At 45.9% G+C, this 27,502-nt stretch overlaps 1 protein-coding gene across 2 annotated transcripts in view; it reads left to right on the forward strand.

The window, feature by feature from the left end:
- Positions 1-27,502, forward strand: part of AAGAB (alpha and gamma adaptin binding protein) — a 429,906-nt gene that overhangs the window by 323,022 nt on the left and 79,382 nt on the right. For both annotated transcript variants that reach the window (XM_069625133.1, XM_069625134.1), the window contains exon 9: positions 23,950-23,999. In XM_069625133.1, coding sequence (XP_069481234.1) covers positions 23,950-23,999 — 50 coding nt within the window. The remainder of the gene's footprint in view (positions 1-23,949; positions 24,000-27,502) is intronic.

Genomic DNA, 27,502 nt, shown 5'->3' on the forward strand with positions numbered 1-27,502 from the left:
CGACCCGCTTGCCAGCATATTCCACCATGTCTCTGCGTCATAGGAGTTTTTGCTTGCCAGGATTTTTGACAAATGTTGTTCTTTGTATGATGGTACCAGGGCAGGCCAGAAGCAGATGGTGAGAGGTTTCATTGTATAAGTTCTTGTACAGAACCGGCAGTTGTTTGAAGCTGCTTGGTTCCTTCTTGCCTTCACTTCATTTGTCAGGATCTGATTTAGTCTGAACCTCAGGAATAGTCTGATTAGCTTTTTGTCTTGAAATTTGGCCAAAAAAGTTCCTTACTGTGTCCACTTTTGCGGAGATGGTTGGAATGTCTCTTGTTGTCTTGTTCTGCTCTGCCATATCCAGGATCGTAATCCAGTCCATTTCCAGCAATTTCTTAGTGGCTTTATTAGGGTTTGTCGACAGTTCATGGCTTGAGATATTTATATCTAGCATAGTCTGCTTGTTTTTTGTTCCCCATATACTCATAGCAGTGTTCTTTCCGCTTTACATTTCTGCCGTAATGATTTGCATTATCTTCGTTTTGGGTTCAATGAGTGTTTTCCTGAAGAGCATCAATCTGTTTCTCGTCGCCAGTGCCCTTAAAGATGGTAAGCAGAGTCCTCTCCGGATTAATGTTATAGATGTGGTTTTTGATACACCAAGAATTTTCCTCCAGAAAAAGCTCTCTATTTTTACCCAAATTTGTTCGGGGAGTTGTGGCAGGGCATCAGTTCCGTATAGTAGGCTTGTGGATACTTTCGATTAGTAAAAATCGATCACTGGAATCAGTGAGAATCGGCCGTATTTGTTGTCAATTGCCTTAGCCTGCGATGTTAGCATTTGCACTTTTGAAAAAAGGACTTCCTGCATTGGTTGTTCCAGAGATCTAGTGCTAAGTGTCACGCCTAGGTATTTGAACACCTCGACTTTTTCTAAGGCTATTCCATGCACGGTCCATCTCTGCTTTTGTCCTTTTTTTTATTTTCTCCAAAGGCTAAAATTTTGGTTTTGCTTTGGTTTATCTCTAACTTGTTTCTTTCCAAGTACTTTGTCAAGTTGTTTATTTGCCTTTGTAGGCCCACCCGTGTCATGTCGAGCAGGATGATATCATCTGCATAGATGATTCTAGAGACCTTTTCCCCACCTACTGTTGGAGGAAAAATTCTCAGCTCTTTCTCAGTGTCAGCGAAATCAGCAATAAAGGCGTTGTATAACGCAGGGGCCAGCGGGCAGCCCTGCTTCACGCCTCTGGCCGTTTTTATTTCTTCGGATAGTGCACCTGCTTTGTTCAGTCTAACCCGCATTGAGGTGTTATGATACAGTGCTTGTATTGGCCCTGAAATTTCCTCCGGGCAGTTGTTGCTTTCCAGTTTTCTCCATAGCCTTTCTCTACGTACTCAATCAAATGCTTGCACCAGATCTATTAGTGCCAAATATACAGGTGGCTCTTTCTCGAGTGTTTTTGCTTTAATGGCGCTCACCAGCAAAATGTTTGTTACGGTCCCTGTGCCCTTTGTGAAGCCAGATTGAAAAGGATCGACCACGTCGGCTGTTTTTAGCCACATATGGAAGGCGTCCAGAGCCAAAGCCCTAAACACCCTGCCGATTACATCCAATAGTGCGATAGTGCAATCGGCCGGTATTGGGCTGGGTCGTCCTTTGCGCCTCTTTTGAAGAAAGGAATAACTATGGCTTCTCTCCACGAGGCTGGAATTGCTCTTGTGTTACATTGTTTGAAGATTTTGCTCATTAAATTTGCTCAGGCTTCCGGATTTTTCTTCAATTCTAAATTAGATAACCTGTCAGGACCGGGCGCTCTTGAGTTCGACAATTTCTTGATTTTTAGTAGATTTTTTTTTAAATCCTCCGGGATCCCCCATTTTGCCTTACTCCGGATCGAGGTTTCCTCTGTTCTTAACTCTGGCGATTTATATAGGCTGGTAAAGTGTGCCACCCATTTAGCTTCCCCGACAGTATTCGTCAAGACGTCCTCTGTTGAGCTGTTAGTGTTTCTAATGAGCGACCAGAAAGCTTTTGTGTTTTTTCCAGTGACTATACTGTATCTTTACCTGCTTAAGTCTAACTTCGTTTTCCAGCGTCGAGGATTTTTTGGTAAGTCTGGTTAGCCGCCGTAGGATTTTTCTTTTCGCTACCAGCTGTTTATCGTAGCTATGATGGTAAGGCTTCGTTCTTTTAGAATGGTTTCCTCTTTTTATTGTGTGTTCGTGAAGAAAGGGAGTGTAGTCAATTGTTTTGATATCCTTGTTATTTTCCATTTCGGGTAACAAGTTTTCAAGAAACTTGTTTGTTATAGAATGGATTGCTCTCTCGGAAAGCTTCACTCTATTGCCTTGGTTTATTTTCTATTTCATGTTGCATTTTTACTTTCCTATCTCTTGATGTTCTCCAGCATGTTTTTTGAATATTATGGTCGCTGTTGAGGTTTCTGATCACTGTAAAATTTTCTATAAGCCCCATAACTTCTGTAGACACGTATGTATGGTCTATTGTGCTGGTTTGCGTATTACGTTCCCAGGTAGGCATGTTCAAATTCGAGCTGTGACGAGACCAATGAAGATTGTGGAGATCTTTTGCAGCCATCCATTGTTCTAGCAGTTTGCCTCTTTCCAAAATTGGAGCGGTTCGTGCAAGGTGCTTTTTTTGGTCTCCTATGTCTGCACAGATTGCATTTAAATCCCCAGTGACAACAATATGATCCATTTGGAATTTTGCTGAGGCTTCATCTAGGGTATCCGTTAGTGCGGCTAGGTAATCTGTGTTTGTGGTGGCCTCCGGGTTCCAGTATGTATTTATTAGGGCAATGGTTTCCATGGCCATAGTTTCTTCCATATTCTTTCTTCTTTTCCATGGGAGTACTACGGCGTGGATAAATGGCGAAGATGATATCTGAGCGGTAATTTCGAGGCCTGATCCTGAGCGGATGGCAGTTAATAGGCCTGCCATTGGACGGCCTGTCAAGCCTTTTTTTGCTGGAGTTATTATTGTGACGTAGCCGTCCAAAAAGGGCTTTGTCATGAGCCATGTTTCTTGAAGACAGATAATGTTGTTTCAACACAAGTCTACGTCATTCGGGATTGTCAGATGGCTGAATCCTCTTGTATTCCAAGATATCATTTGAATGATTGCGAGGGTTCCCTGTTCAGATGTGTTTTTCACGCCCTCCTCCAAGATGTCCCTATCATTGTCTGGTTGCTAGTTGTCTGACTTCCTTCTTGTTTGTGATGCGGTCCAAGTCCATTTTTTTTGGTCAATTTTTTTTTAAAGGTACCTGTTTTCCCTTTCCCTTTCTGCCTCACTTTCCTTATGTTTCCTTGATTGTAAACCACCTTTATCTAGCCTTGGCGGCCCTACTCGGACTGACCTTCTTTCTTTTGAATCTTCACTCCTTCCCCTCTCACGTGGTATTTCCAAGCGATTTCCACTGAGCCTTTGTGAGTTTTGTATTTTGTTTTCCGATAGGCTCTTGTTTTTCTTCCGTCAGCTCATATCCCAGAATGTACATCCTCTGTTCTTCCTCTTTTAATTGGTTTTGTATGATTTTTGATTTAATATGAAGGTAAGAGCAGTCTCTTCTGCCTGTATAGCAAGGTTCGACTAGCCAAAGATCCTCATCTTTCAATTGTCGAAGGTTTGGAACTTGTTGGAATAAGGTCATAACTGACTTTCTATTCAGTGTCAACTTGTCGTTGGATTTCTTTAGCCTCTGCATCTTAAAGATGCATTTGCTCTGTATTTTATTCGACATTTCGACTTTTGTATAAAAAAAACCCTTCATGCCCTTCTCTTTGTTTTTTGGATGGGATGCTTCTCTCTTCACTTGAGCGCCATTTGCTTTTTGCTCTCTCCTCGCAAGTAGAATGATCTAGGGGTCCTCTAGGTGGTTTTTTTTATCTCCCTTGGCGATTCTTTTCTGAGCGGTGAGAGTTGTCTGTCACAAATTTTTTCTTTGCTTTTAACTGTTTTTTGAATTTCTTTCGGCGGTCTTGGAATAGGGGCCGCCATCTTTCTCGGGCTCCTTCTAGTCTCGAGAGCGCTTTTGACTTTCTTTTGCTGCTTCACTTCTTTTTCAGGTGGGACTGGTTCAATTATGAATACTTTCTTCTTTGGCTCTTCGTGTAGAAAAGATTTTCCATTGGGGTTTTCTTTCCGTTTTAATTCCGAAGTTTGATCTTGTTCAGATTGGGCCTCTGAGATTGTATAAGTGCTTAAATTCAGCAAGTCCCTTGGGACTTGAAGAATCATCCATCATAACTATTGGTTGGTTTACATCATCATCTTTGCCTTCCAGGTCGTTATGATTCAAGCCCCCAGATTCAACATTATTGTTTTTTTTTTAGTTATTATTGGCTCCTTTTTCCTATGGCCTTGGTCTCGAGATGTTTTTTGCAATTATGCCCAATCCTTTGGCCATTTGGTTCGACTGAAGATACCATAGGAAAAAGGATTCTGTGTATCAATTATTTTGTTTTTTCTCTGGTCTTCGGAAGTTTCTTCTGTTATCATGAAGACCACGTCTTCTCCCCTCGAGATACATCCATTTCTTTTGCTTATTTTTGCAGTAGATGCGTTTGTAGTCCCCTTCTTGGTGGGAAATTTTTGTTGGGTTTTTTGTCCGGCCGTGCTTACTGTATGGGGGGCTGAATTTTTCTCGATTCCTCCTAAGTTTTCCGATATCATACTCATGTTAGGTGGGGAGACTTGGGAACTCATCAGGTTTGTTTGTGTTGCAACTTCATTGTGATCCTTATTTGCCATTCCTGATACATTCCGAGGAGGGTTTTGTACTGGTGTTTCATTTCCAGGTTGGATGAGATTTTGATTTTGAATTTCCGTATTTCCCCGCCCTTTTGCCATGATATAACCCTCGAGAAAATGCCTCTTAGTGTGCATCAGGGCGATCATCGTTGTTTGATCTTTTAAAGCGTCATTGATGCTTTCATACAATTTACTGAATGGCGCCATCGCAATTGTGACTGTAGCCATTATGTTAAGGCGATCTGGTTTTTTTCCCTGGGGTATCTTTTGGTTGAGAGGAGTCGCTTTGTCCCCGTTGCTTCCTTTGGGGCGAGTAGGGGTCTTCTTGTCTATGCAGAGCTTATTGCATATTTTTTCCTGGTGGTTTTTGGCTTGGAGGAACAATTGGCGGGGCATTCAATATTTTTCTTTGATCCCGGGTACTTTTTCCCTTGTCTTCGCTTGGGGTCCTCTTTCCCCAGTTATTATTCCCGTATTGCTGGCACTCTCATATTCTTTAAATTCCCCACAGTCTGGTGATTCTTGTCCTATTATGTAATTCTGATGTGTTTCTGATTGTTCTTTTTGCATGGCATGGACATCTGCTGCTTTGCCCTGTTTTTCGTTCAAAGGTGGCAAAGAAACAGTTCGGTTTGTGGGGTTTAGATGGGCCAAATGTTTTGGGTTTTGTCCGAAGTGCCATCTTATCGGTGTTGATGTTGGGTGTAGTTGAAAATCCTTTCTTGATTCAGTAGCTGATTTTATAGCCGAGATATCCTGCTGATTCTGATTATTTCCAGCCGACAGGATTCGCTGATAGTGTGTTGACACTCTCCAACATATCGCTGTCTGAGATATCATTGGGTGTTTTATTCAACTCCGAAATTTTTTTCTTAAAGAATCGCTCCATCATATAATGGTTTGGTGGTTTTGGTGTAGTATTTTTTCTTGTGCCACTTTGTTTCATGTAATTCCTGTTGTTATGCGGCAAAGTCCGACCCATCTCCGCCTTCTTTCTTCTGTCGATGTATTTTTTTGGGTCTTTCCTTGTCATGTTAACGGCCTGGGTTTCGTTCCATTTCCTTTTGGCTGGCGAGGTCCATTCATCATCGCTTTCAAGGATTGAGGCGTCAAGCGAGTCCTCTAAGGGTCTTGCTTTATCGGTTGCCTCAGTCTCCCTTTGCTTAACGAAGGGCTTGTTATGTTCGGAGCAGGTGTGGTCCTTACTTCTGAGTTATGATTGCTCGTCACTTGAGGGTGTTTAGTATGTGTTGGTAATAAATCTGAGACTTCATACTCCTCTGTTTTAGGTCGTGGTGTCTATGCAGTACTGATCATTTATACTCCATCTGTCAGACTTCTCTGTCGGGGTGGTCCTCAGATCTTCCACATCGTTATGTGGGTGTACATTGATCCGTATATTTTCGAGTTGATGTGGACTTTTCAAGCCGTTCTAGCTGTCCGCGAGGGGCCCTGGATCTGGGATCACTTGATTGGGGACTACAGACATATTAGTGTCTAGCCGAGGGGTGTGATTTCCTGCTGTGAAGGTTTCGCTGGATTTCCCCTCTTCCAAGATGGAGGTGACCCCAACCTTCGATTTAACATGGGCCTGGATTGGCCCCATAGAAGAGGCTCTTTTTTCTCCCTCCTCTTTTTCCTCTTCCCCCTTTTTGCTGTCCCCCTGGCTGACTTCACAGGTTTTTTCCGGGTCAAATGATTTTTCAATTCTTGCTCTTGGGGTCCCGCCGATATCCCTGCCCGAGGCCACTGGGAGGGAATTTTCTGGATGTTCTTTCCCCTCAGCAATCGATGCTGGATTGGGGCTACCATTCATCCCTGCAGTCGGCTTCCTTCCTTTCAAGCAGATCAGTTTGTGCTCTTGATTTAAAGGGTCGGGTGCAGGCTCGCCTTCTGTCAGCACAGTTGCTATACTCTCAGGGGTCTGGAGCTGTATGTTTGGGTCATCTACTACATTCGGTGGCGCGTTGGATTTTAAAATAGGAATCCTACCACCGGGAAGTCGTTCAGAATTAAGTCAGTCCAAAACTGAAGAGTGACATCATTCTCAAATCGGGCAAAATGTTCGATATTTTCAAGGCTGGGGACCTTGACCATACTAGCTGAGAATGGCTTTCCAGATGGCTCAGCTTGAGCCTGCATTTGCAAACAAGCTGGTGCAGATGTCAACCGCTTTGCTCGGGACGCCGGTTTGATTGGACTTCTCAGATCCAACCCCCATTCTTCCCGTGATGGGGCGCTCCGCAGCCACCTATCTGACGAGTCGGACATTTCCAAGTAGACTCGCCGGCAGTTCACTGAGTTGTCAGATGTCTTTTGGGGGAAATCTGAGTATTAATGTGATAGTGGAATTCTTAGAGAGGCTGCCAGCACCCAGCTTAACGCCGCAAGGGTGGATGGGCCGGCACTTTATGGCCCCAGATGGTCACGTGATCGATCACGTGTCAGCCGCCGTGTCTGCCTCCTCCAGGAAGCGATTCCCCCTCCGTCTCCAGCAAGAGCTTAGAACTGCTCGCAATGCTGTGAGTGGGGTTTCAGTTGCCGGTACAGTGCATGTGAGTAAAACAGTGAAACGTCCTTCAGTCACTGGAGTTGTTATTGGATCTAAGCACTCTCCCTGCGGGCTGCCAGGAAATTCTACCCGAGCAGTAACCTGGACACATGCCATATAAACCCCTATGTGTGGTGGAAAGCAGGCGAAAGATGATTCTGGCAGCCATCGGCAACCAGTGCAAAGCTTTCCGTGCTTCAGATACACGACCGCTCTTGCGAAGGCCCTCAACAGCCTGAACTGCATTGTTTTTCACTGTTTGTAATTGAGCAAGTTCTCGTTTGCAGGTGCCCTGCAACAGAATCGAACATTAGTCCAATTTGGAGCCAATTATGGCCCTGGCAATAGTGGCACAATGGTTGCAGTGTAGAAAGGGTTCTAACTGAGCTAGCAGTTTCAGATAGTAAGATAGGGAGGATATAAGGCTATCCACATGCGTTTTCATGGTGAGTTCTTGGTCCAGTACTTTACCCAACGTTTTTACTTTCGGAGTGTGGCAATAATACAGCCAGCTATTCGGAATTCACAGAATTCAGTGCTCAATTTACTGAACTGAACTGCCATGCCAGTTATCAACAGCGTTTTTGTGTCGTTAAGCGCAAGGCCATTTTCCGCCATCCATATCTGAATGAGCGAATTAATGGAGTAGATGGTTTCCGTATCTCTCGCCCGAGAGGTATAAGACACTGAGTGTCATCAGCATAGTTGGTATATATCACCTCATGGGCGTCAAACAATTCAAGTAGAGGCTAAGCCAAGATGTATAATGTTGCAGATATGCAGGATCCCTGAGGGACCCCAAACGTAACAACAAAATAATCAGCCTACATAATGCACACTAGGCTTAGTGCTCATTTTAAGATGTCCAGGAGGGCTCAATGCTCGACAAAAAGGAAGTGTGGTGACTGCTTTCAATAGAAAATATAAACCGATATGGCATCTGCGTGGCCTGGCAACAACATTTTTACTCAGGGGCGGGGGGGCGGCCAGAGGGAGGGGCTAAGCATAAAAACTTTAAATACCACTGCCCTAAAACAGCCTATGGTGCTCTTAGTCTTAAATGCCCAAAATGCATTGTACAACACCAGTTTGGCCTTAGCAAGGTGGTTTTAGAATAGGGGACGTTTTTAGACAAGCTATTTTTTCTATTGGAACCTAACTGCCAGAATAAGCGCCAATGGTTCTACCTTCATAAGGGTACTAAAAAGGTGTAGCCTGTTTTGCCCTTCCTCTGCTTGAACGACTAGCTTGAAAGTAGGGATGGCAATTGGATAAAATGCATTCAAAAATGGCAAAGATGAAAAAAACGAGCGTTGTCTTTGCAGATGGTGTGCTAAGCCGTGGTAAAACATGTAAGGTATACGGAATGAATATGACTTCCTCCTACACAACCTTCCACAAGGCTATAGTGACTTCTCCCAAACTATTTAGCATCATTAATAATGACCTGCGTTGTTCGGAGCAACGTTTTCTTGACTAGGTAGATTGCTCCTGCATCTTCTATACTATTACACGGCTTTGCCAATCTCTATATCCCGGTGAGAATGTGTCATGGCCCAGAAAGTAATGACTTGCTTTTCTAGATTGGTAGAAAGATGAGAATCATGAGCAACTTGTTGATGTTTTCAATTACTAAATGAGAACTGACAGGCATTTTCAAGTGTCCCTGCGTACAATCATCTGTAACTGGACAAAAATAGAAACAGAAAGGTACTGGGCGCTGGAAAGGCATCAAGAGTCGGACACAGACAACCGGTTCAAGGTTTCTTAACAAACTTTATTTTTAACTTAAATGTCAGGATGCAGTAAGGCCTACCTTGCCTTATGCTAAGGTGGGATCGTCCTATCTAAAGAAAACTAAGGACAGTCGGCGTCAGGAAGTCCAAATCAAAAGTCAGTCTGTGTCCAACACAGTTCACAAAGTATCAGGGTTCCCCTCCCCAAGAGTTCAAATCTTCAAGCTCTTCAAAAATAACATAATTCATTGGGACACTTCCCAACTCTCTTATCAGTACTTTTCACTGGTTCACCAAAATAGTTCAGTCTCTTGACTTCGAAATCACTTAAGCAACTGTGGCCAAACACAAGCTTCCTTATAGTTACTTTCATTGTTTTTTTCCAAAAGGTCCACTCGGTCTAGGCACAGTTGTCAGACCACACGGTCCACCGATTACAGGTCATGCAACCAATACCCTTTCTCATCTGCTTTTCATCAACAAATTTCCACTGCTTTCCCTTGGAAGTGAATATTGTTCCTTTCATCAGGATTGTTTTCTTCCAACACGTTACCCAGCTAGTTTGGCCACCATTCACCTGGTTACACTATCTGTACTCTTCTGGCTCTTGCCAATACAGGTACTTGTTTCTCTTCTCATACCCTTCTTGGGGTATTACTTGCTTTACGAACACTTGTATTTCAACCAATTCACTCAGTGGTATTTACCCCTTGTGCCACTTTACTTTCATTGCAATCAAACAGGCTCATGACTTGCTTTGGCTCTGTGCAGCATTCAGAAATGCTTATAACGTCTTTCAATTCAAAAATCATCTGTTATAGCCTTGAAACTATTTTTGAGATTTAAAGGCGCTTGTTTCAGCATTGAAAAGTGCTTCTGACAATTTCCAATTCGTTCACTATGCAAAGAATGCTCGCCTCGGGTTCCCGGAGCGCCCTGTATGAGTGTTCCCTGTTTACGCTCACCGGCTTCAGTCGGCAGCTGACGTCGGCTTTGTTACTGTAATAATGTAACTTCAGGGCTCTCCTTGTGCTTCCTACATATACTTTATTACAGAGTTATATTAAGCTACATATAAGGATAACCACTGGGTCCCATCACCCAGGCTCAGCTGACCCAGATTAGAACCCTCATCCAGCATTCACCAGCAAACCTTCCACATGACATCACACGCTCTGACATACACAGGCAAGCACTTCATAACACATCTCCTCCCTTTCCAATAATACACAAACGCCTGACGCACAGCAACAAGCATTTCCCAAAACACACGAACAAGCACATCACAACACATCCCCCTACTTTCCACATCCATCACTAGCACGGGGAACACAAACGCGGGGCACTCGCACTGGACATCCACACCATGCATCTTTTTTATTGAGAGATGCAACTCAAAAAAATATTTCTGGGATGCTATCCCAACACTTAACCTCACCAGACGCTATCCCTAGGGATGCTATACCTATCCACTTCCATTACAACGGGGCGCTATCCCTACTCTAGGACGGGGTCCCTACCTACACCAACTTCATGCTTGCTGCACCGGGACGCTATCCCTGCTCTGGGACGAAATCCCTATTCAGACTTCAAACTTCTTGCACAAGGACGCTATGCCTACTCTGGGACGCTATGCCTACTCTGGGACGCTATGCCTACTCTGGGACGCTATGCCTACTCTGGGACGCTATGCCTACTCTGGGACGATGCCCTACTCTTCAAATGAGACGCTATCTCTCTCTACACGCTTGGGACGCTGTCGCTATCCCTACACTTAAACAGGACATTATCCCTACTCTTCTATAGGACACTATCCCTGTACTTCTATGGGACACTATCCCTCTTCCTGTTTCTGGGACGCTATCCCTAAACTTAAACAGGACGCTATCCTTCCACACACATACTGACTAGGACGCTATCCATAGACATTAATGGAGCGCTATCCCACTCTTTACAACATTGGCGACACACACACACCTCAAGCAAATAACATTTGCATTACAATACCTGTGTAACTATACTTAGCCAAAATGTGCAGCTCTAAAGGTCTATGCTGCTTTCCCTGCAGCCTACCGTACTCTTTGCGCAAGCTTTAGAGATGCCCAAAAGTCCTTGTTGCTCTGGGCAATGTAACCCTAGAAATCCTCAAGAAGTTACAGCTAGCCCATTAATGCGCTCATTCTTACTTCTCCAGGCATGCACCAAGCACTTCCTACTTTCTCACTTCTTAAAGTCCACAAGAGTCCTTTATAGCTGCAAGTCCTTAAAATCCGGAACAGTTTACACTTCCATCCCTGAAACCCACAAGCACATGCATCCTCTTACCATCCCATATTCCATTGCATTAAAGCATACAAGCACGTGATGGTGTTTATTCTTCACACCCATCACTACTTCTGCCTCCTGTGATTTCATTTCGCTTCACTTCCCTTTAAGGCCCGCCTTTGGTTCACTCGCAACAACATACACATGGAAAGTTGGACATCCGCTTTAGCGACCTCATCATGCCTGCTTCCTGTACAGCGGCCTGCTTTGGCTTCTTAAACCAATACGATCTGTCCATATGGGCAAGGCTCCTCCCACTAGATCGGAACATCATTAGTCCGATGCACTACATCGCTCCTTTCACTTCCTCATAACGGACGTGGCACGACAATTAAGTGTACTTTCACTTCTGCATAAGGTCTCACGTTGCGTGACACCGAAAGGGGCCCTTTCCTCAGATCAGTGCAATAAATGGCTCTCTCTCGAGCACTCTTTCATTATGGCGACGGTCGCGTGCGTGCGTGTGTCTCACTATACAGCATGACACCTTATCGTCAGCACCCCGCAGTTCCCTGTGATGTCACCACTCTTCGACCTGGATCGAAGCGGAAAACATCTCTCCGCTCCAACCATCGCTCGGCCAATACTTCGCTTCGCTTTCCTCGCAGGACACCGTTACATCCTGATGAGCTGGTCAGTTGCTTTGCCTAAAATGTTCTTTAAGTGTAATGTTACAAGTCTCCTCACCATCCTTCAAGTGGGAAATTAACACCCCGAATCTCCAGAAATGACCGAACCCCTTCACTCTAGCATTATAGCCATTTCCCTCTCTGCTTATAGCGCCAGAGCAGGCCAGCACGCTGGGGCTTCCCTCACCGCGCTGGGTGTCCTCATACTTTTATTTCCCCATTGACTGCTGCACCTTTATTCCATCTCTATAGCCCTCATCTCCGCACTGCTTACCCCTTTTTACACTTCTACGTTATGGGGCTTTCTTCACATTAAGGGCTTCTCCCAGCACCTTGCTCCTGTAATCTCTGTTGGCACTTTATTTTCATAGGGCTTCTTCAATGACCAGGGGCGTTACTTCTGCTTATCAACACCTCCTTCCATGCCAGTGGCCAGTGCCTACGCTGGGGTTTTCTCTGCCTCTCTGCTTTCAATCCCCTGCCCAGCGCTGTACACCCCTGGGTGATGGGGCTTATTTTTGGTCTTTGGGGATCAGTGGTTCCTCTTCATCTGCTGCTTCCCCCTCAGCAGTCTCTTCTTCTCCTTGTTTGCGCAGGTTCTTTGTTTCTGAAATCCTTGTCTCCAGTGTAATAATGTAACTTCAGGGCTCTCCTTGTGCTTCCTACATATACTTTATTACAGAGTTACATTAAGCTACATATAAGGATAACCACTGGGTCCCATCACCCAGGCTCAACTGATACAGATTAGAACCCTCATCCAGCATTCATCACTAAACCTTCCACATGACATCACAGGCTCTGACTACACAGACAAGCACTTCATAGCAGTTACACTCTGCGTTCAGCTTCCAATAACTCTGCTCTTCCCGCGCCGAAGTCGGAGAGAGCACTGCTCGCTCTCCTGGAGGATGACGGCCACCGGAATGCTTCAGCGCCCCACAGCTCCTGCTTGCGCCCGACACAGAGGGTGTGCAGGACTTCCCGACCTGCTCTGGGTTTGCTTCGGCCTCAGCATTCCTTGTCCTTGCTCGACACAGCTTCCAGCACCCGTGTCTCCTGCTCCTGTCTCTCCGGTCCGCCTCTGTCCAGCTGCAGCCAGCTCCAAGCTGCATCCTGCTGTGTCTCTCATTGTCTCATGTACATCCCGCATTTTTATATCCTTGGGGCTTGTTAAGTGACCATTTGCTATGTGAAGGTCATTTAGTCCAATGGACTGACCATAGTTAAATGGACATGCTTGGTTGCTCCATCTGAACTCATCCATTACCCTCTTCTTCATCTCAGTACCAGAGTGGCGTTTGGGGAGGGTTGCAGTATAGAAATGAGGATGTGTCCTCCCAGTTGGTCTCTTCCGCGTCTGTTTAAGTGGTATTTTTGGGGGACATTTTGTAGGGAATAAAAGTGGGAAAGGCTGACGGTAACCTGCAAAGGCTGTTTGGACAGAAAGGTCATTATGAAAAGGGAATGGAGGATACCATGTCTCAACTAAAGACGTCCATTCCCCACTCCCCGAGTTCCCTCCACCCAGGTGATCCTCCCTCGCATATCCACCCCCAGGGTCGGGATCCAAAAGCAATGGCCTTTCCCTGGCCACCTCAGAGGATTCTGGGGGTCAGGGGGAAGAAGTGAGGACGTCCTCATGTTACTCACAGCGCACATGGTATAGTCAGTAGTGGGGACCCCATGGTTCAGAGAGATCCAAAGACCATGCTCCCCATACTGCAATAACCAGAGTGACCTTTGAAGTAGGAAATTGACATTCGGACACAAACCCTCCTCTTTTCCCACTCTGCTAATAGCATACACTATAACATGAACTTTAGCAGTGGGCAAGGAATTTGGAGATCGGAGGAGTCGCTAGAGACTTTACGAGTTCAAAAAAATAGTTCATTCATTGACATATAACAAGTGAGCATGTGTGTGAATATCGATTTTAAATACAAGTCTCAGGAATATAGCTCAGGGCCAACAAGCTTGTCTTGGAAGCAAGACGATGCACAGAGCAACACAGGTTCGATCCCCGGGTCCGCGCTTAGAAACCTCCTGGGTATTAAGCGTGTTATAAATAACCCATTACAATTGCACACAAATCTCGAAATTAGGGGTGGGCGCAATTGCATGACTTTGCCTTCTCACACTTTGCAAAGTTTGCTGCAAAACTTTGCAAACTTCCAATAAGGATTCCCAAGTCCTTTTTCAGAGCCCTCACAAAAGTAATTTCCTCATTTATTTGGAAAAAGAAACCACCAAGGGTAACAAGATCGGTACTAATGGCCCTGACCCAGGAGGGAGGATTGTCCCTTCCACACTTTTATAGATATTATCAGGCGGCCCAACTCTGGGTATTAAGGAAATGGGTGGGGGGGGCAGCAAAAGATCTGAGCAGAGCAGGATAGAGCGGTAGCGAGATCTTGCCTGATAGTTGCTCTGGATAGGGAAACGATACAGGCATTCTAACCTATGTATTAGTGAAGTCATGAAGGCTCCTTTGGAAGCTTGGGATGAGCAGCAGCGAAGAAAGGGAACCCTTACAGTAGTCCCGGCCCCATTTACTCCCATGTTTGGGAACCCTGAATTTCCACCGGGAATGGAGAAAGGAGCGTTTAGCAACTGGGTGACGGCTAAAATAGGGGAAATGTTTCAGGATCAGGAAATTAGATCATTTGAGGCTTGCAAAATCCTCCTGAACCTTAAAGACTCGGGACAGATTCGAATATGAGCAGCTTAGGCACTAGTTGGCGACGCCGACTATCAAACATGCGACAACAAGGGACCTGTCTCCCTTCGAGAGATGCACATTGTCCAACTCAGGATCCAAGAAACTGGTGTCGGTTCTGTACAAGTTTATCAATGTACAGAATGAGGACATTAGGTAGAACTACATGCGGAAATGGAAATTAACTCTGGGGGGAACCAATCAGTAAATTACAGTGGAAGGAGCTGTGGAAGGGAATACTGAAGCTAACACACCCAGTTCAAATGAGGGAAATGTGGGTAAAGATTATGACCCAATGGCATTACACCAGAGAGGTTAAACGCAATGTATCCGAACACTTCCAGGTGTTGCTGGAGGGGCTGTAATGAGATCGGCAACTGGAGACATATATGGTGGAACTGTGAGGGGATACAGGGGTTCTGGGCAGAAGTGAAGACGCAAATGCAGGGGATGTTCCCAAACGTAGGCATGCTGGGGGAGAAGGTATGGTTATGCGGAATCAAGGACCTGATTGCTAAGAAATGTACAAAATCACAATGGAGGAGTTTTATGGGGCTAGTGATAGCGGCATGGTCAGCGATTGCCCAGAAATGGAAACTGTTACGGGACCCACCTCTGGTGTTTGGTTGGCTTCAGAAGGTGTGGAATTTAGTGGCTATGGAAAGACTAACACATAATATACAGGGCACTAGGGGGGTCCTTCACGAAAGAATGGGGTGACGTGCTGGAATATCTCCAATCGGACTACATGGAGCAATGGTGCCCACATAAAATAAGAATTCTGGACATTTTCACAGCTTAAGAAAGACTCTTAAAGGTCCAGGTGATAGATAATTCTGGGGGGTCAGGGGGTCGTTGGGAGTTGGAAGGGAGATTGGGATGTGTTATTGTTGATTGTTTGGCTCAGAAAATAAAAATTTTCAAAACATTTTTAAAAAAAAACTTTGCAAACTTCACAGGATTGCAAAGTGTTCGAATGCACCATAAAAAATCTCAAAATCAGATTTTGCTGACAATTAAGTGTGCATTTGTGATTATTAATGCAATACATTGTGTTGTTGTAACCCTTGCTAACCGCTATAACCAAAAATCTAATTCTCCTAACAAATAGTCGAACCAAGGGAGTGGGTGTGAAGAAATAGTCCTGGGAAACAGTATTTGCTGAAATTATTTATTGCAAGCCAATTACTTTCAGGTGGAAAAAGGATGACGGACATGCGCGTTCTGTGCACTGCAGGTGGCGGACTAAGCAGTACAGTATACAACACCTGCTGACTAGATCTTCTTGACTGGAAGAATCTGGTTGCATCGTTTGTCTGCTGTGTGATCACCACTTTTTTCATATTGAAACTGAACATTACAAGTTGGTTACATTTATTAGAACTAGTTTGTTTTGGTAAACACCTGTTGGAAAAAAAATTTGGGGAATGAAAATGTGTAGGAAGTTTGATCCAGATAATGATGGCGTCAGTGTCACCACCCTCACCCAAAAACCCCCCCTGGCAAACCCATTGGCCAGGTGGAGTCAGGACTCGGGCCTCTAGAGCCTGGCATCCTCATCAAAAGCCTTCATGGAGCCAGTCCTGGCTCCAGTCATATGGCCTATGGCGCCAGGCTCATGCACCATGAAAAACAATGTGCTTGGGAACTACTTAATTGTATTGCCAGCCTACATGGAGGCATCCACATAGCTTGGTTCCTAAGAACCAAGCTATGCGGTCTTGTGTTTTGGGTGTGGTAGCCTAGGGACTACTTTACCTGGACTATTTTGTTGGGGCTATTTGAACCACACCCGAGCAAGACAACATGCTCCGTGTTACTTTGCAGCTTGCAACGTGACGCTCACAGTGTCCAGCTATTCCCTCGAACCTCGGAGAAGCAGAACCTGCAAGGAGACAAAAGGAACATCATTAGCAGCAACATCATACCTGCAGTCTTCATCTTTAAACACTCACAGCTACTGAGAACAGCTTCCTCGAATCTGCATGCCTCCCGGATAGAACGACCTGAAAGAGGAAGATAGAGGCAACATTAAAGAAAGCAGTAGAGACATTTACAAATTACGAACTGCTCAAAAGGCTTACCTGGCTGGTCGCCTCTCGGCTGGCACCACTCCGGACATTCCACTTGCGCTGAAGAACACCGTGACCTACAAGGAAGGAAAACACAGGTTAGCAAAGACAAGACTTGCTAACCTGAAGCTCCGCATACCTAAGGGAGAAAAAAGAGACATTTTAAACAAAGAAAGGCATGCATAGCAACAAAACTAAAGAACAGCAATAAGACCTACCTGAACAATATCAAACGGGCCGGCGTCAGTGAAGTAACTGGACCGCACTCGCCCATGAAAGACAACGCGCCCCTGCAAAGAAGGTAGGATGGAGAGCACGCCTAATTCTACCACAAGGTGAGGAGAGTGCGCCAGAGGGACTGAAATCATACGGGGGTGAAGGGAGGATACTTACCCCAGTCGGTCAGTCCTGAACACAGTCCTCCTGTATTTTCAGGCAGAACCTTCCCCGCAGACCACATCAGGGCAAAGCTGAGAAGCATACCAGCGAGTAACCCGGCTGGGTGGCGTCCCTGTGGATACCAGGTGAGCGAAACAGTCAGCAGGAAGCTTCACTCGATGTGGTTAGAAAAAATGCAAAACTTTGCAACTTAGTGAATTTGGGAACTTTGCAGAATTATGGTGGCAGGGAAAAAAAACTTTGCACACAATTACTGTGAAATTGTCTTATGTGACCTGTTGAGGCAAATACATGTCAAGCATTGATCCGATAATGGGAACCAACGCACATAGGGTTTACACTTGTTTGTTTACAGAGGACACCACAAACATTTATTAAAGAGGCATCTGGAAAGAGCTAATTGGGCTCTTCGGATTTGGAGGTTACGAGGAAACCTACAGCACATGTGTTAAGTTCCATTAAGCAAATGGCTGATAAACTGGCTCGCGCAAATCTCCTATTTACTGTTTTGGAAGCTTCTGATAACAAAATGGCCATTACAATTTCCAAAACGATTGCTAATCTTGTATGTATTGCTTCACTATAAAGAACCCTTCCTCAAGCACATCAAACTATGGCAGATCAAAGCAGTGGCAAAGGTAACATAGATGAGCGGTGCAGCGCTGCTTGAACATGGTTATCCAAATTAAAATTATTTGGCTGGCACCACAAAAGGGCGTCAACTGGACCACAAACCATGATATGATACGATAAGTAATTTATAACGCACTTAACACAAGTGTTTCTGGGCGCGACGAGAGGAAAAGCAGAGGGAGGACAAGACAAACAATCTTACTAGGCCTTGTGTCATTCCGATCGTGCGAGAATGAGAAGTGCAAGGGGAAGGGGGCAGTGCAAGGGAGAGGGGAGGGGAAAACAGGGCAGCAATGCTCCGAGTAAGTGCAGCCAGGGCAGCGCGGCTCTGGGCAGTGCAAGGAGAACAAGGGACTGTAGGGTTACAGTTACAGCTCATAAGTGCATGGTAGGTCCCGAGGCAGTGCAAGGGTGACTAATCAATAAAGAGCCTGGTACCCAGTAAGACTTTGAGGGTAGCCAAGCAAGCAGTCAGTACAGCAGACAGGTAGGTCAGCATGGGAGGGAGGGAGGGAGAGAGGGACGGAGGGAGGGAGGGAGGGAGGGAGAGAGAGACGAGACGAGAAGAGGAAAGTTTTGAGCTGCTTCCGGAACTTCAAGTGGTCGGCTCAATGAGAGGGGCAGGGAAGCCATTCCAGAGGGAGGCACCTGCAGAGGAGAGAGATCTACCCCCCAATCTGCCTGGAGAAGCGTCTAACCCTTTAAGCGTTGGAGGTAGCTCAGCGAAGTGCTCGAGAAGGAAGGTATTTTGGAGGAGAGCGTTGGATTTAGTGCGGGCCACAGCCCCAGAAAGCCGTGTGGACAATGCAAAGGTATTGAACTTGATCCTTGCAGCCACCGGGAGCCAATGGAGAGATTTCGGAGCTGGAGAGATACAGTCCCTGGGCTTCAGGCCAAGGATAAGTCTTGCATTCCTGTTCTGGATTAGTTGCAGAGGGCAGAGAGTAGAGGAAGGCAGATTGAGAAAGCGGCTGTTGCTGTAGTACCTATTAGAGAAAATTGGGGCTCTGGAGACATTGAGCCTCTGGGGGAAAGTGAGAAAGGGAAAAGTCCCTTTTGAGGAGGGGCAGCTGGTAGTGGGACTTCTTGGCGACGTCAATGATGTGAGGAGAGAAGAAGAGAGTGGAGTCGAAGATGACACCAAGGTTTTTTACCTCGCAGGAAGGCGAATAACGAGGGCCCACGGCGGGTGGCCAGAGTGAGAGGGGGGAAAGCATGGGCAGGGGTGCCAATGAGAAGGATCTTCGTCTTACTGGCATTAAGCCATTTATCTAGCTGTTTTATTCCCTTGTGCTCCAAAAAGGATCACCACCAGTGATTGGCATCTGTAATCCATCCTAAGCAAGGCATTCTTTTCTCCCAAGAAATATCTCAAGTTCTTTAAGGTTACTCCATGTATTTTTATTTTTCATATTTTTTCAGATAAATGTATATTATCTTACGCTGACAACCTTATTATTTTTGATCCCCCTATTGCTGGTTTAAAAAGAGCCTTGGGAGCTGTCCTAAAGTTATCCCAGGAACATGATTCAGAGCTGAATTACAATAAGACCAATGTTATGCACTTTTCACACAAACGCGTGAATATTCCCACACTGGTACTGGATGAAAAAGCCATAGAACAGGTACATAGCTACAAGTATTTGGGAGTGGAATTTTCCACCACGATTGACTGTGTAGCATTGATAGAAGTGAGAAAAAGTAAGGCTATATCGAAATTGAATATGATATATGGGGAATACAGGAGGCTTCAGGTGTTCCCTTAAAGGTGTCCTGCTGGTGGCACTCGGCATGAAGGATTTATCAAGACTGAAACACTTGGAGGGAAGATTCTGGTGGAAAATGCTGGGGTTGGACCGTGGCGTTCCAATTGAAATTATTCGCCTTGAGCTGTGACTTACTTCTTTCTCTGCTATGGTCATTAGAAAAAGATGTGTATTATATTTGAAGTCACTTACGTCTCCTAGTTGTCCATTGCTGAATATATTGGGTAGGCAGCCCCCCTCCACTAACCCAGAGACCCATTCTAATTTGGTATGTGAAGATCTTGCCATGGTTTGTCTGAAGCTGGTTTTGGAGGGTAGCTGAGCTGAGCAGGAGAACTGTATGCAAAATGGGACTGGTGTAACAATTCTTCCTATCTAGCTACTCTTGGTAGCTATAGCACCACTCTGGAACAATTGGCCCACAGTTAAAAGGCCCTCCAGGGCTACTAAATGCTATGCCCTTCTCCTGAGTTGCAAAGATTCTTGTTACTTTTGAGGATCGGCAAACTGCCGTGTTTTCGGTCTTTGGCAGAGAGCAAGGCATCTCTAGAGAGACGAGGTACTGTCGCTCCTGTGGGCTGGTGAGTAAACTGGAAACGGCTTGGGGCCTATGTGTCCCACCCCAACAGTATCAAGACAGTCTTTTTGGCGATTTTGTTTGAACTCTGGACATAGACATGTGCACATCGCCCCCTTTAATATCTGGGGGGAAAGGTGGGGATACTTGCAAACTCCTCTCAAGTGCTTGAACAACACTCTGCTGACGATGAATTATGAATCATGATCCAGTAGGTGGTTGTACTCGCTCCGCAATACCCTGTACTACTTCGGGTAGCTTATTGGTTATATGTCATTTGCTGAAATCGCTACTGCTTAAAGGACTATTGGTAACCCTACAATTTTGAATGCAACCAAATGTATTTATTGTTGCTGAAATTGTAACCGTTCTAAGGGCACTGTGGTATCCCATTGAATCATTTGCCAGATTATGATTGATTACTGATTGATTGTACGGGACTTGCAAATTGTTATAACGTATGTACATTATGAAGATTGTAATTACTGACTGTGTATTTGTGTACTTATGTGTTTTATGTGCTATGGTATGGTTTATTTATAAAGTGCCTATACACAGGCAAGTGTTTCAAAGCGCTCAAGGCGGGTGGGAGCATGGGGGAAAACAGTCGCTCAGAGCCCTTGAAATTCTGAGACGATCATGGTCTGCACAGGCAGAGTAAGCGCGTATCATACATTTAAAAGTTGAGACACCGCCAGTAGGCCTGACGACGATTCTGCAGTTTTACCAGTGCAATTAGGAGGTGAAGACAAGGGAGAACAGACAGATGATCTTCAGGCACGATGCAGTTGGGTCGTGCAAGTGCACAGACGGTCACAGGGAGGGGGAGGTCCAAGGGCACCTGGTCGGTGGAGACTCTAGTAAGTGCAGAGAGAGCCACTCTCTTAGGTTATTTCTCAAGTGCAGTGAAGGTGTGTGGGGTGTAGGGTCCTGAGGCAAGTGCGAGAGAGGACTGGATGGGTGCCCAGGACCTGTGAAACTCTGAGGTACACCGACGGCCAGTCAGAAAACTGAATGGAAGAGCAGAGGGATATGTAAGCAGGGTAGCGGGAGAGAGAAGGAAGAGGAGAAGAAGAAAGTCTTGAGTTTCCGGAACTTAAGAAGATCAGGGTCACGTCGGAGGGTGGCATGGAGGCTATTCCAGAGGGAGGCACCTCCTGAGGATAAGGATCTCCCTCCAAATCTCTGCTTGAAGAATCCGCTCACTCACAGAAGGTTGGAGGTAGATGGACGGAGGGCTCGTGGGGGACATATTTAGGTCGGCAGCGTTGCAGGTAAGTAGGTCCCAGGCCCCAGAAAGTATTGTGGACAATGCAGATGGTCTTGAACTTCATCCTTGCAGCCACAGGGAGCCAGTGAAGGGATTTCTGCACCGGAGAGATGCAGTCCCTGGGCTTAAGGCCAAGGGATAAGTCTCACGGTTCTGTTATGCATGAGTTGCAGAGGGCGCAGGGTGGAAGCAGGGAGATTGAGGAAGAGGCTGTTGTAGTAGTCGAGCCTAGAGAGAACCAGGGCTTTGGAGACAGTGAGCCACTGGAGGAAAGTGAGAAAAGGTTAGAGAACCTCTAAGGAGGTGTAGTTGATAGACTTTTAGTGATGTCTGAAATGTGAGAGGAGAAGGAGAGAGTGGAGTCGAAGATGATCCCAAGGTTTTTAGCCTTGCAGGTGGGTGTTGGTCCAAGGAGAGTGAGTGGGAAAGCGGGAGAAGCGGTCCCGATGCAAACAATCTCAGTCTTACTGGCGTTGAGGCAAAGGCTGTTTGCAGCACACCATGACTGAATAGCGGACAGTGAGTCAGATATGAGCTTGGAGGAGGAGACCGCTGAGGGTAGCCTGAAAGATAGTTGTGTGTCGTCCGCGTAGTTCGAGGTGAAAGTGGCAATCGCACATGCCAAGGCAGCCATATAGGTGTTGAAAAACAAAGGGGATAGGTTAGATCCCTGGGGAATGCCACATGTTGAGAGAGCAATAGTCGAGAGAAATGCTCCGAGTTCCACCTGGGATGGGCGGTCAGAGGGAAAGGAGGTTAACCATGCTAGAGACTGACCTGTGATTCACAGGGTGTCGCAGAGAAGTGTGATCAGGATGCTGTTGTTAACCGTGTCAAAGGCAAAGAAGATGTTAAGGAGAATGAGGAAAGAGGGAGTGTTAGTGTCAAGGTTTGAGAGCAGGCCTTCACGGGTGTTCAGGAGAGCAACTTCCGTGCCTCAGGAGCTCTAAAGCCAGACTGGAGGTCATTGAAGTAGCCAATAGATTCAGTGTGGAGGGTCAGCTGAGAGATAGCTAACTTCTACAGGAGTTTGCCCAGGAAAGGAGTGATGGGCATAGGGTGGTAGTTTGCCGGAAAGGAGAGATTGGCAGAGGGTTTCTTGAGAAGAGGGTGCACAGGGGAGTGGATAAAAGCAGTTGAGAAAATTCCAGTGGAAAAGGAGAGATTGCAGAGGTTCGCCAGGGCTGAGGCGAGGGAGTCAATATTGTCCTTAATGGTTTTTGATGGGCAGGGGTCCACCCGTTTGGATGAAGCGTTCATAGACCGGACTTGTCTAGAGACCTCATCGGGTGTGACGGGTAAGAGAGGGGGAGTGGAGGAGAGGCCAAGGGAGGCTCCGGTGTTGGTGTGTGCTGTAGTGTGGGAGAGAGGGAGGAAAGGATGTCTTGGGTTTTTGTGATGAAATGTGCAGCTAGGGCCGAGCAAAGGTCCTGGGTGGGTGTGATAAAAGAAGAGGCTGCTGTAGAAGTGGCCAGTTCCTTACAGGCTTTGAAAAGTTCGGCCGTGTTATGTTTTAACCATTTTAGTGCTTTGTGCTTTATGGAATTTGTTTGTACGATATTATGATAAAGCTCTTTAAGCTATAACCATAATTAACAATAAATAAATAAGTAATTATAACATAGGCCAACCGGTTTGGAAAGGTTACATACTATGATGGTGCGACTCATCAAAAGCACAGCGAGGTTTGGTGCCTCTTGGAAAATGCATGAGATAACAGGACAGCCCAGTACTCTTCCAATATGAGAATTCTCACAACTGCATGACTGCCTGATAACTAGTTTCGAGAACATGAGGGCATAGACAGAACATCTCTGGGTGCATTAGAGTTTCCACATGATGTGTTTGGAGTGTGTTGAGTAGATGAATGGGTACATTGTGAAGGTGCTCGCAAGTGGTTATGCTTCTGATGAGGAGCTGAACTTTACACCTGCGTTACAAAATGTCAAACAAATGTACAGTAGAAAGATATGCGACTGACTGTCGCTTATGCATTGACCACTCCGTTTAGGACCGATCAGCAGTGTCATATGGCAGGCATTGGTTCAGGGAAATGAAGCATGAAGCGGAAGTGGGGAGGGTAAGGGGGGGCAAAAACAGTGCAAGTACTCACACAGATCAATAGCTAGTTACAAGTAAATTATGGATACATACTCAAAATCTTCAGTACTGGGAATGCCTGACCCAACACCAACAAATATTTCACTTAATAGTGTGCAACTTAATGAACCACAATATTTTTTTCAACTCATTTGTACCATTGTATTTTATACAACTATATGAATATTGGATATCACCTTGGCTAATATTATTGTTGCTTGCGTATGTTTGGATTGCATAAGCCAGGAATGGCAGTAACCACCGAGAGTGACTCATTCCTGCTTTTGTTAATGCTAAACTTAAAGGGGTGGAGTTAATCTTTCTGGTGTAGAAACTGCCTCCGGACCCCCTGCTTAACTGACCATAACAGATTGTGTATTGTTCAATCCCTTTTTTTCTTTATTTCCCAGACAAAGCATCAACAATGCCGCATGAACAAAGAAAACTGCATGCTGAAAAGGTGAGAAAGAAGTCTGCCGAAGGACCAATCGATCCCGGGGTCTGTGTGTGACGGCATGTAGCAGCTTGACTAAGCAGCAGGCGTTCTATGGACCACTCGATCCCGGGGTCTGTGTGTGACGGCATGTAGCAGCTTGACTAAGCAGCAGGCGTTCTATGGACCACTCGATCCCGGGGTCTGTGTGTGACAGCATGTAGCAGCTTGACTAAGCAGCAGGCGATCTATGGACCCCTCCATCCCGGGGTCTGTGTGTGACAGCATGTAGCAGCTTGACTAAGCAGTAGGCGTTCTATGGACCACTCCATCCCGGGGGTCTGTGTGTAACGGCATGTAGCAGCTTGACTATGCAGCAGGCATTCTATGGACCACGCCATCCCGGGGTCTATGTGTGATGGCATGTAGCAGCTTGACTAGGCAGCAGGCGTTCTATGGACCACTCGATCCCGGGGTCTGTGTGTGACCGCATGTAGCAGCTTGACTAAGCAGCAGGTGTTCTATGGACCCCTCCATCCCGGGGTCTGTGTGCGACAGCATGTAGCAGCTTGACCAAGCAGCAGGCGTTCTATGCACCCCTCCATCCCGGGGTCTGTGTGTGACAGTATGTAGCAACTTGACTAAGCAGCAGTCATTCTATACTCAAATGATCTATTGCTTAAAGTGGAAAGATAAAAGCGCAGGTAAAACCTGTCCTAGAGTACCTGCTTTTTTGTGGCTGGTGCCCCCTCCCCAGTTACACGCAGCCTTCATGTTTGGGCACTTTTCCAGCAGTAGATGTAACATTACAAGGCATCAGTCTCTCTAGAAAGGCAGTGAGTTCCCACAGACGAAGAGGCTGCCGCGGGTTTAACACCGGCGTGCCGTTTCACAACCTTTGTTTCTTTGTTTTGTTCCAGTTGCATGTTCTACATTCTGTATTTTATACCAGCAAGCTGTGTCATGCTACATACCCACTCGTTCCATCTCACTAATATTCTTACCTGCTCTGCCTTTCCTGTTTTTTATTTCCGCACTCATGAGTTTCTGTTCTTCCCTGATCTGAATGATATGCCTCCTGCGTGGAAGCACCTTTAGCTCAAGAATGATTATGGCGGCACAATGTAATCTTCAGTCCAGTCTCCCTTCCTCCAGCCTTGCGGCATTTCGGAATGGTCAGATCTAGGACAAAAGCACATCTTTGCTCAGCATTTATTAAAACATATATACATATGTTCAAGTTTTGACACATGCTTCAACAACCCCTCTTTGAAGAATTCGGGAGGGTGAGATGTGGGGGTCATTCAAAGGTTGGACATTATGGCTGAATTGCAGGTCCTAACATGGGGGATGGGCGCGAGAGGGAGCGGGAAAGAGAAAAAAGAAGGTTGTGTTTTTATCAAGGCATTCACTGCTGTTCCTTAAGGTTGCTTTCCAGAGACTGAAAAAAGTGTGAGGAGTATCTGGGAAGGGGAAGGAGTGTTACAATAAGGAGGAGTATCGCGGAAGGTCAAGGAGTGTTACGACGAGTGTCAGTCGTTCACAGCTAAACTCACAAGACTGCATTCTAGATGTAGAAAAAAAGGGGGATGAGAGATTTGGAAGGAAGGACACAGAGTGAGGAAGTGTCATTCATTCACAGGAAAACCCTAAAGCCACATTCTAGATGTTGAGAATGAAGGAGAGAGCAAAAAGGGTGCAGGAGAATAGAGGGAGTGTGGAAAGAGGGGGCAAAAGTATTCAAGATTTGAAGCCCGGGTGCATGTCCACACATGCAGTAACTATTGGTTTGCCTACTGGCATCCTTACTTCAATTCTTTCTTTCTACATGGATGAAGTTGGACACATGTTTGCCTACCTGTGAATATTTCTTCTCATGATTAGTCGGCCACATTTTCTGCATCCAGGGACTTCATGCCAACTGGCTCCTAGAAATGCCAGGGTGCAGTGGTCATTTCTAGTCAACAAACCATCATAGATTGTGTATGGAAAGAGCAGCCCCTGCGTCCCTTTTGTGATTTCCCTTTACAATAGATTGTCAGGAATTTGGATTGTATGCTGTTTATTTGATGATGACCCATACTGTTTTGGTCTTTCTGTGTTCAAACACTGCATCATTCCAATTAACTTGTCCTTTTTAATGAAACCTGTGAACTGCTTTGTTAATGATGCAATTGCCGTATACATGGTCTTTACATTTCGTAGAGGATCTCTTCCGCTCCACTTCAAAATCAGCGGATTTACTGCAGTTTCATTTAGCTCACTAGAGTTCCCCTTTAGAGAAGTTTCTGATGACACTTTTTGTATGCTCACTTTTAGCATGTAATATGGAGTTTGCCTCAGGGGGCTCAAGAAACATAATAGTGTGGATTTTGTTATCCTCAATGAAAAGTTCTAAATCCAGAAATTGTAAATTCAAACTGTGAGTAAAGGATGGTGACAATAGCATTACTTAACTTTACCTACTCTGCGAATTCCAGTTTGTTACATCCCAAATACTTAAGATATCAACGTAGCATGCATATACTTAAACATTGTTCTATATTTCCTTTTAAGCGGTTGGTCTCACAGTATGACATGACCAAATTAGCTAAAGATGGAGGACATTTATCTTCCATCACTACTCCACATTTCTTTTCAAAGATGTTGTGACTGAAGGTAAAAATGATTTCGAGGGGATTGGGTCCTCCGACGTATTCCATATCTATGACATGTAATCACCACAGCTGTGCTGCTTCGGAAACTTTTTCGGCTCCTGCGTCGATGACGTCGATGCGCCGTCGTCGAGGACCTCCTCCGACGTCCGACGTCATCCGATGTGATAAGTAGGACGCACGACGCCCATAGCCTCAGTTCCGTTTTTTCCGCGAACGTGTTGCTTCGTGTTTCTCGGTTTGAACGCCTCGACTCTTTGGAGTTCTGTTCTTCTCGGTTCTTCGAACCTGTTCGTTTGTGTTAATCCTTCTGAAGATGTCTTCTACTTCGTCTTCGACCCCGCGTCCGGGTTTCAAGAAGTGCGGGGAGTGTGGGTCCAAGATGTCGGTGACGGACTCGCACAACGCCTGCCTCTGGTGCCTGGGGAGGCCCACGACACGGATGACTGTATCGACTGCCAGTCGCTCACGTCCAAAGCCTTAGGCGAACGTAAGAAGAAGTTGTCGGTAGGTCGGGTGTCCAAGCCCCGGAAGTCGAAGTCTGCGGGGCTTTCGACGGATGATTCGAGGGGTGACTCTCCGTGTCATCGTCGGAAGTCTCGTGGGTCTCCTTCTAGGAGTCGGTCTCGCCACTCCTCTGCCTCTTCGAGGCATTCTCGGAAGCGCCGACATCTGTCGTCTTCCAGGTCCTCTTCGGAGGGCTCTGCCCGGCACGTCGCTTACCCCTCGGGCCGTGCGACGCCGGAGGAATGGGCTTCCTTCGGGAAGAAGATGTTGGCGATTCTTGAGTCGCAGTGTACTCAGCCGTCCGCGCCCCCGAGTGGGGTCGGTCGTGTGAGGTCGAGAGACACCGCTCGCAAGAGTGGTCGGCACGAG

This window comes from Ambystoma mexicanum, chromosome 11 (assembly GCF_040938575.1).
Source record: "Ambystoma mexicanum isolate Mex_15411 chromosome 11, UKY_AmexF1_1, whole genome shotgun sequence".
NCBI classification, from domain to species: domain Eukaryota; kingdom Metazoa; phylum Chordata; class Amphibia; order Caudata; family Ambystomatidae; genus Ambystoma; species Ambystoma mexicanum.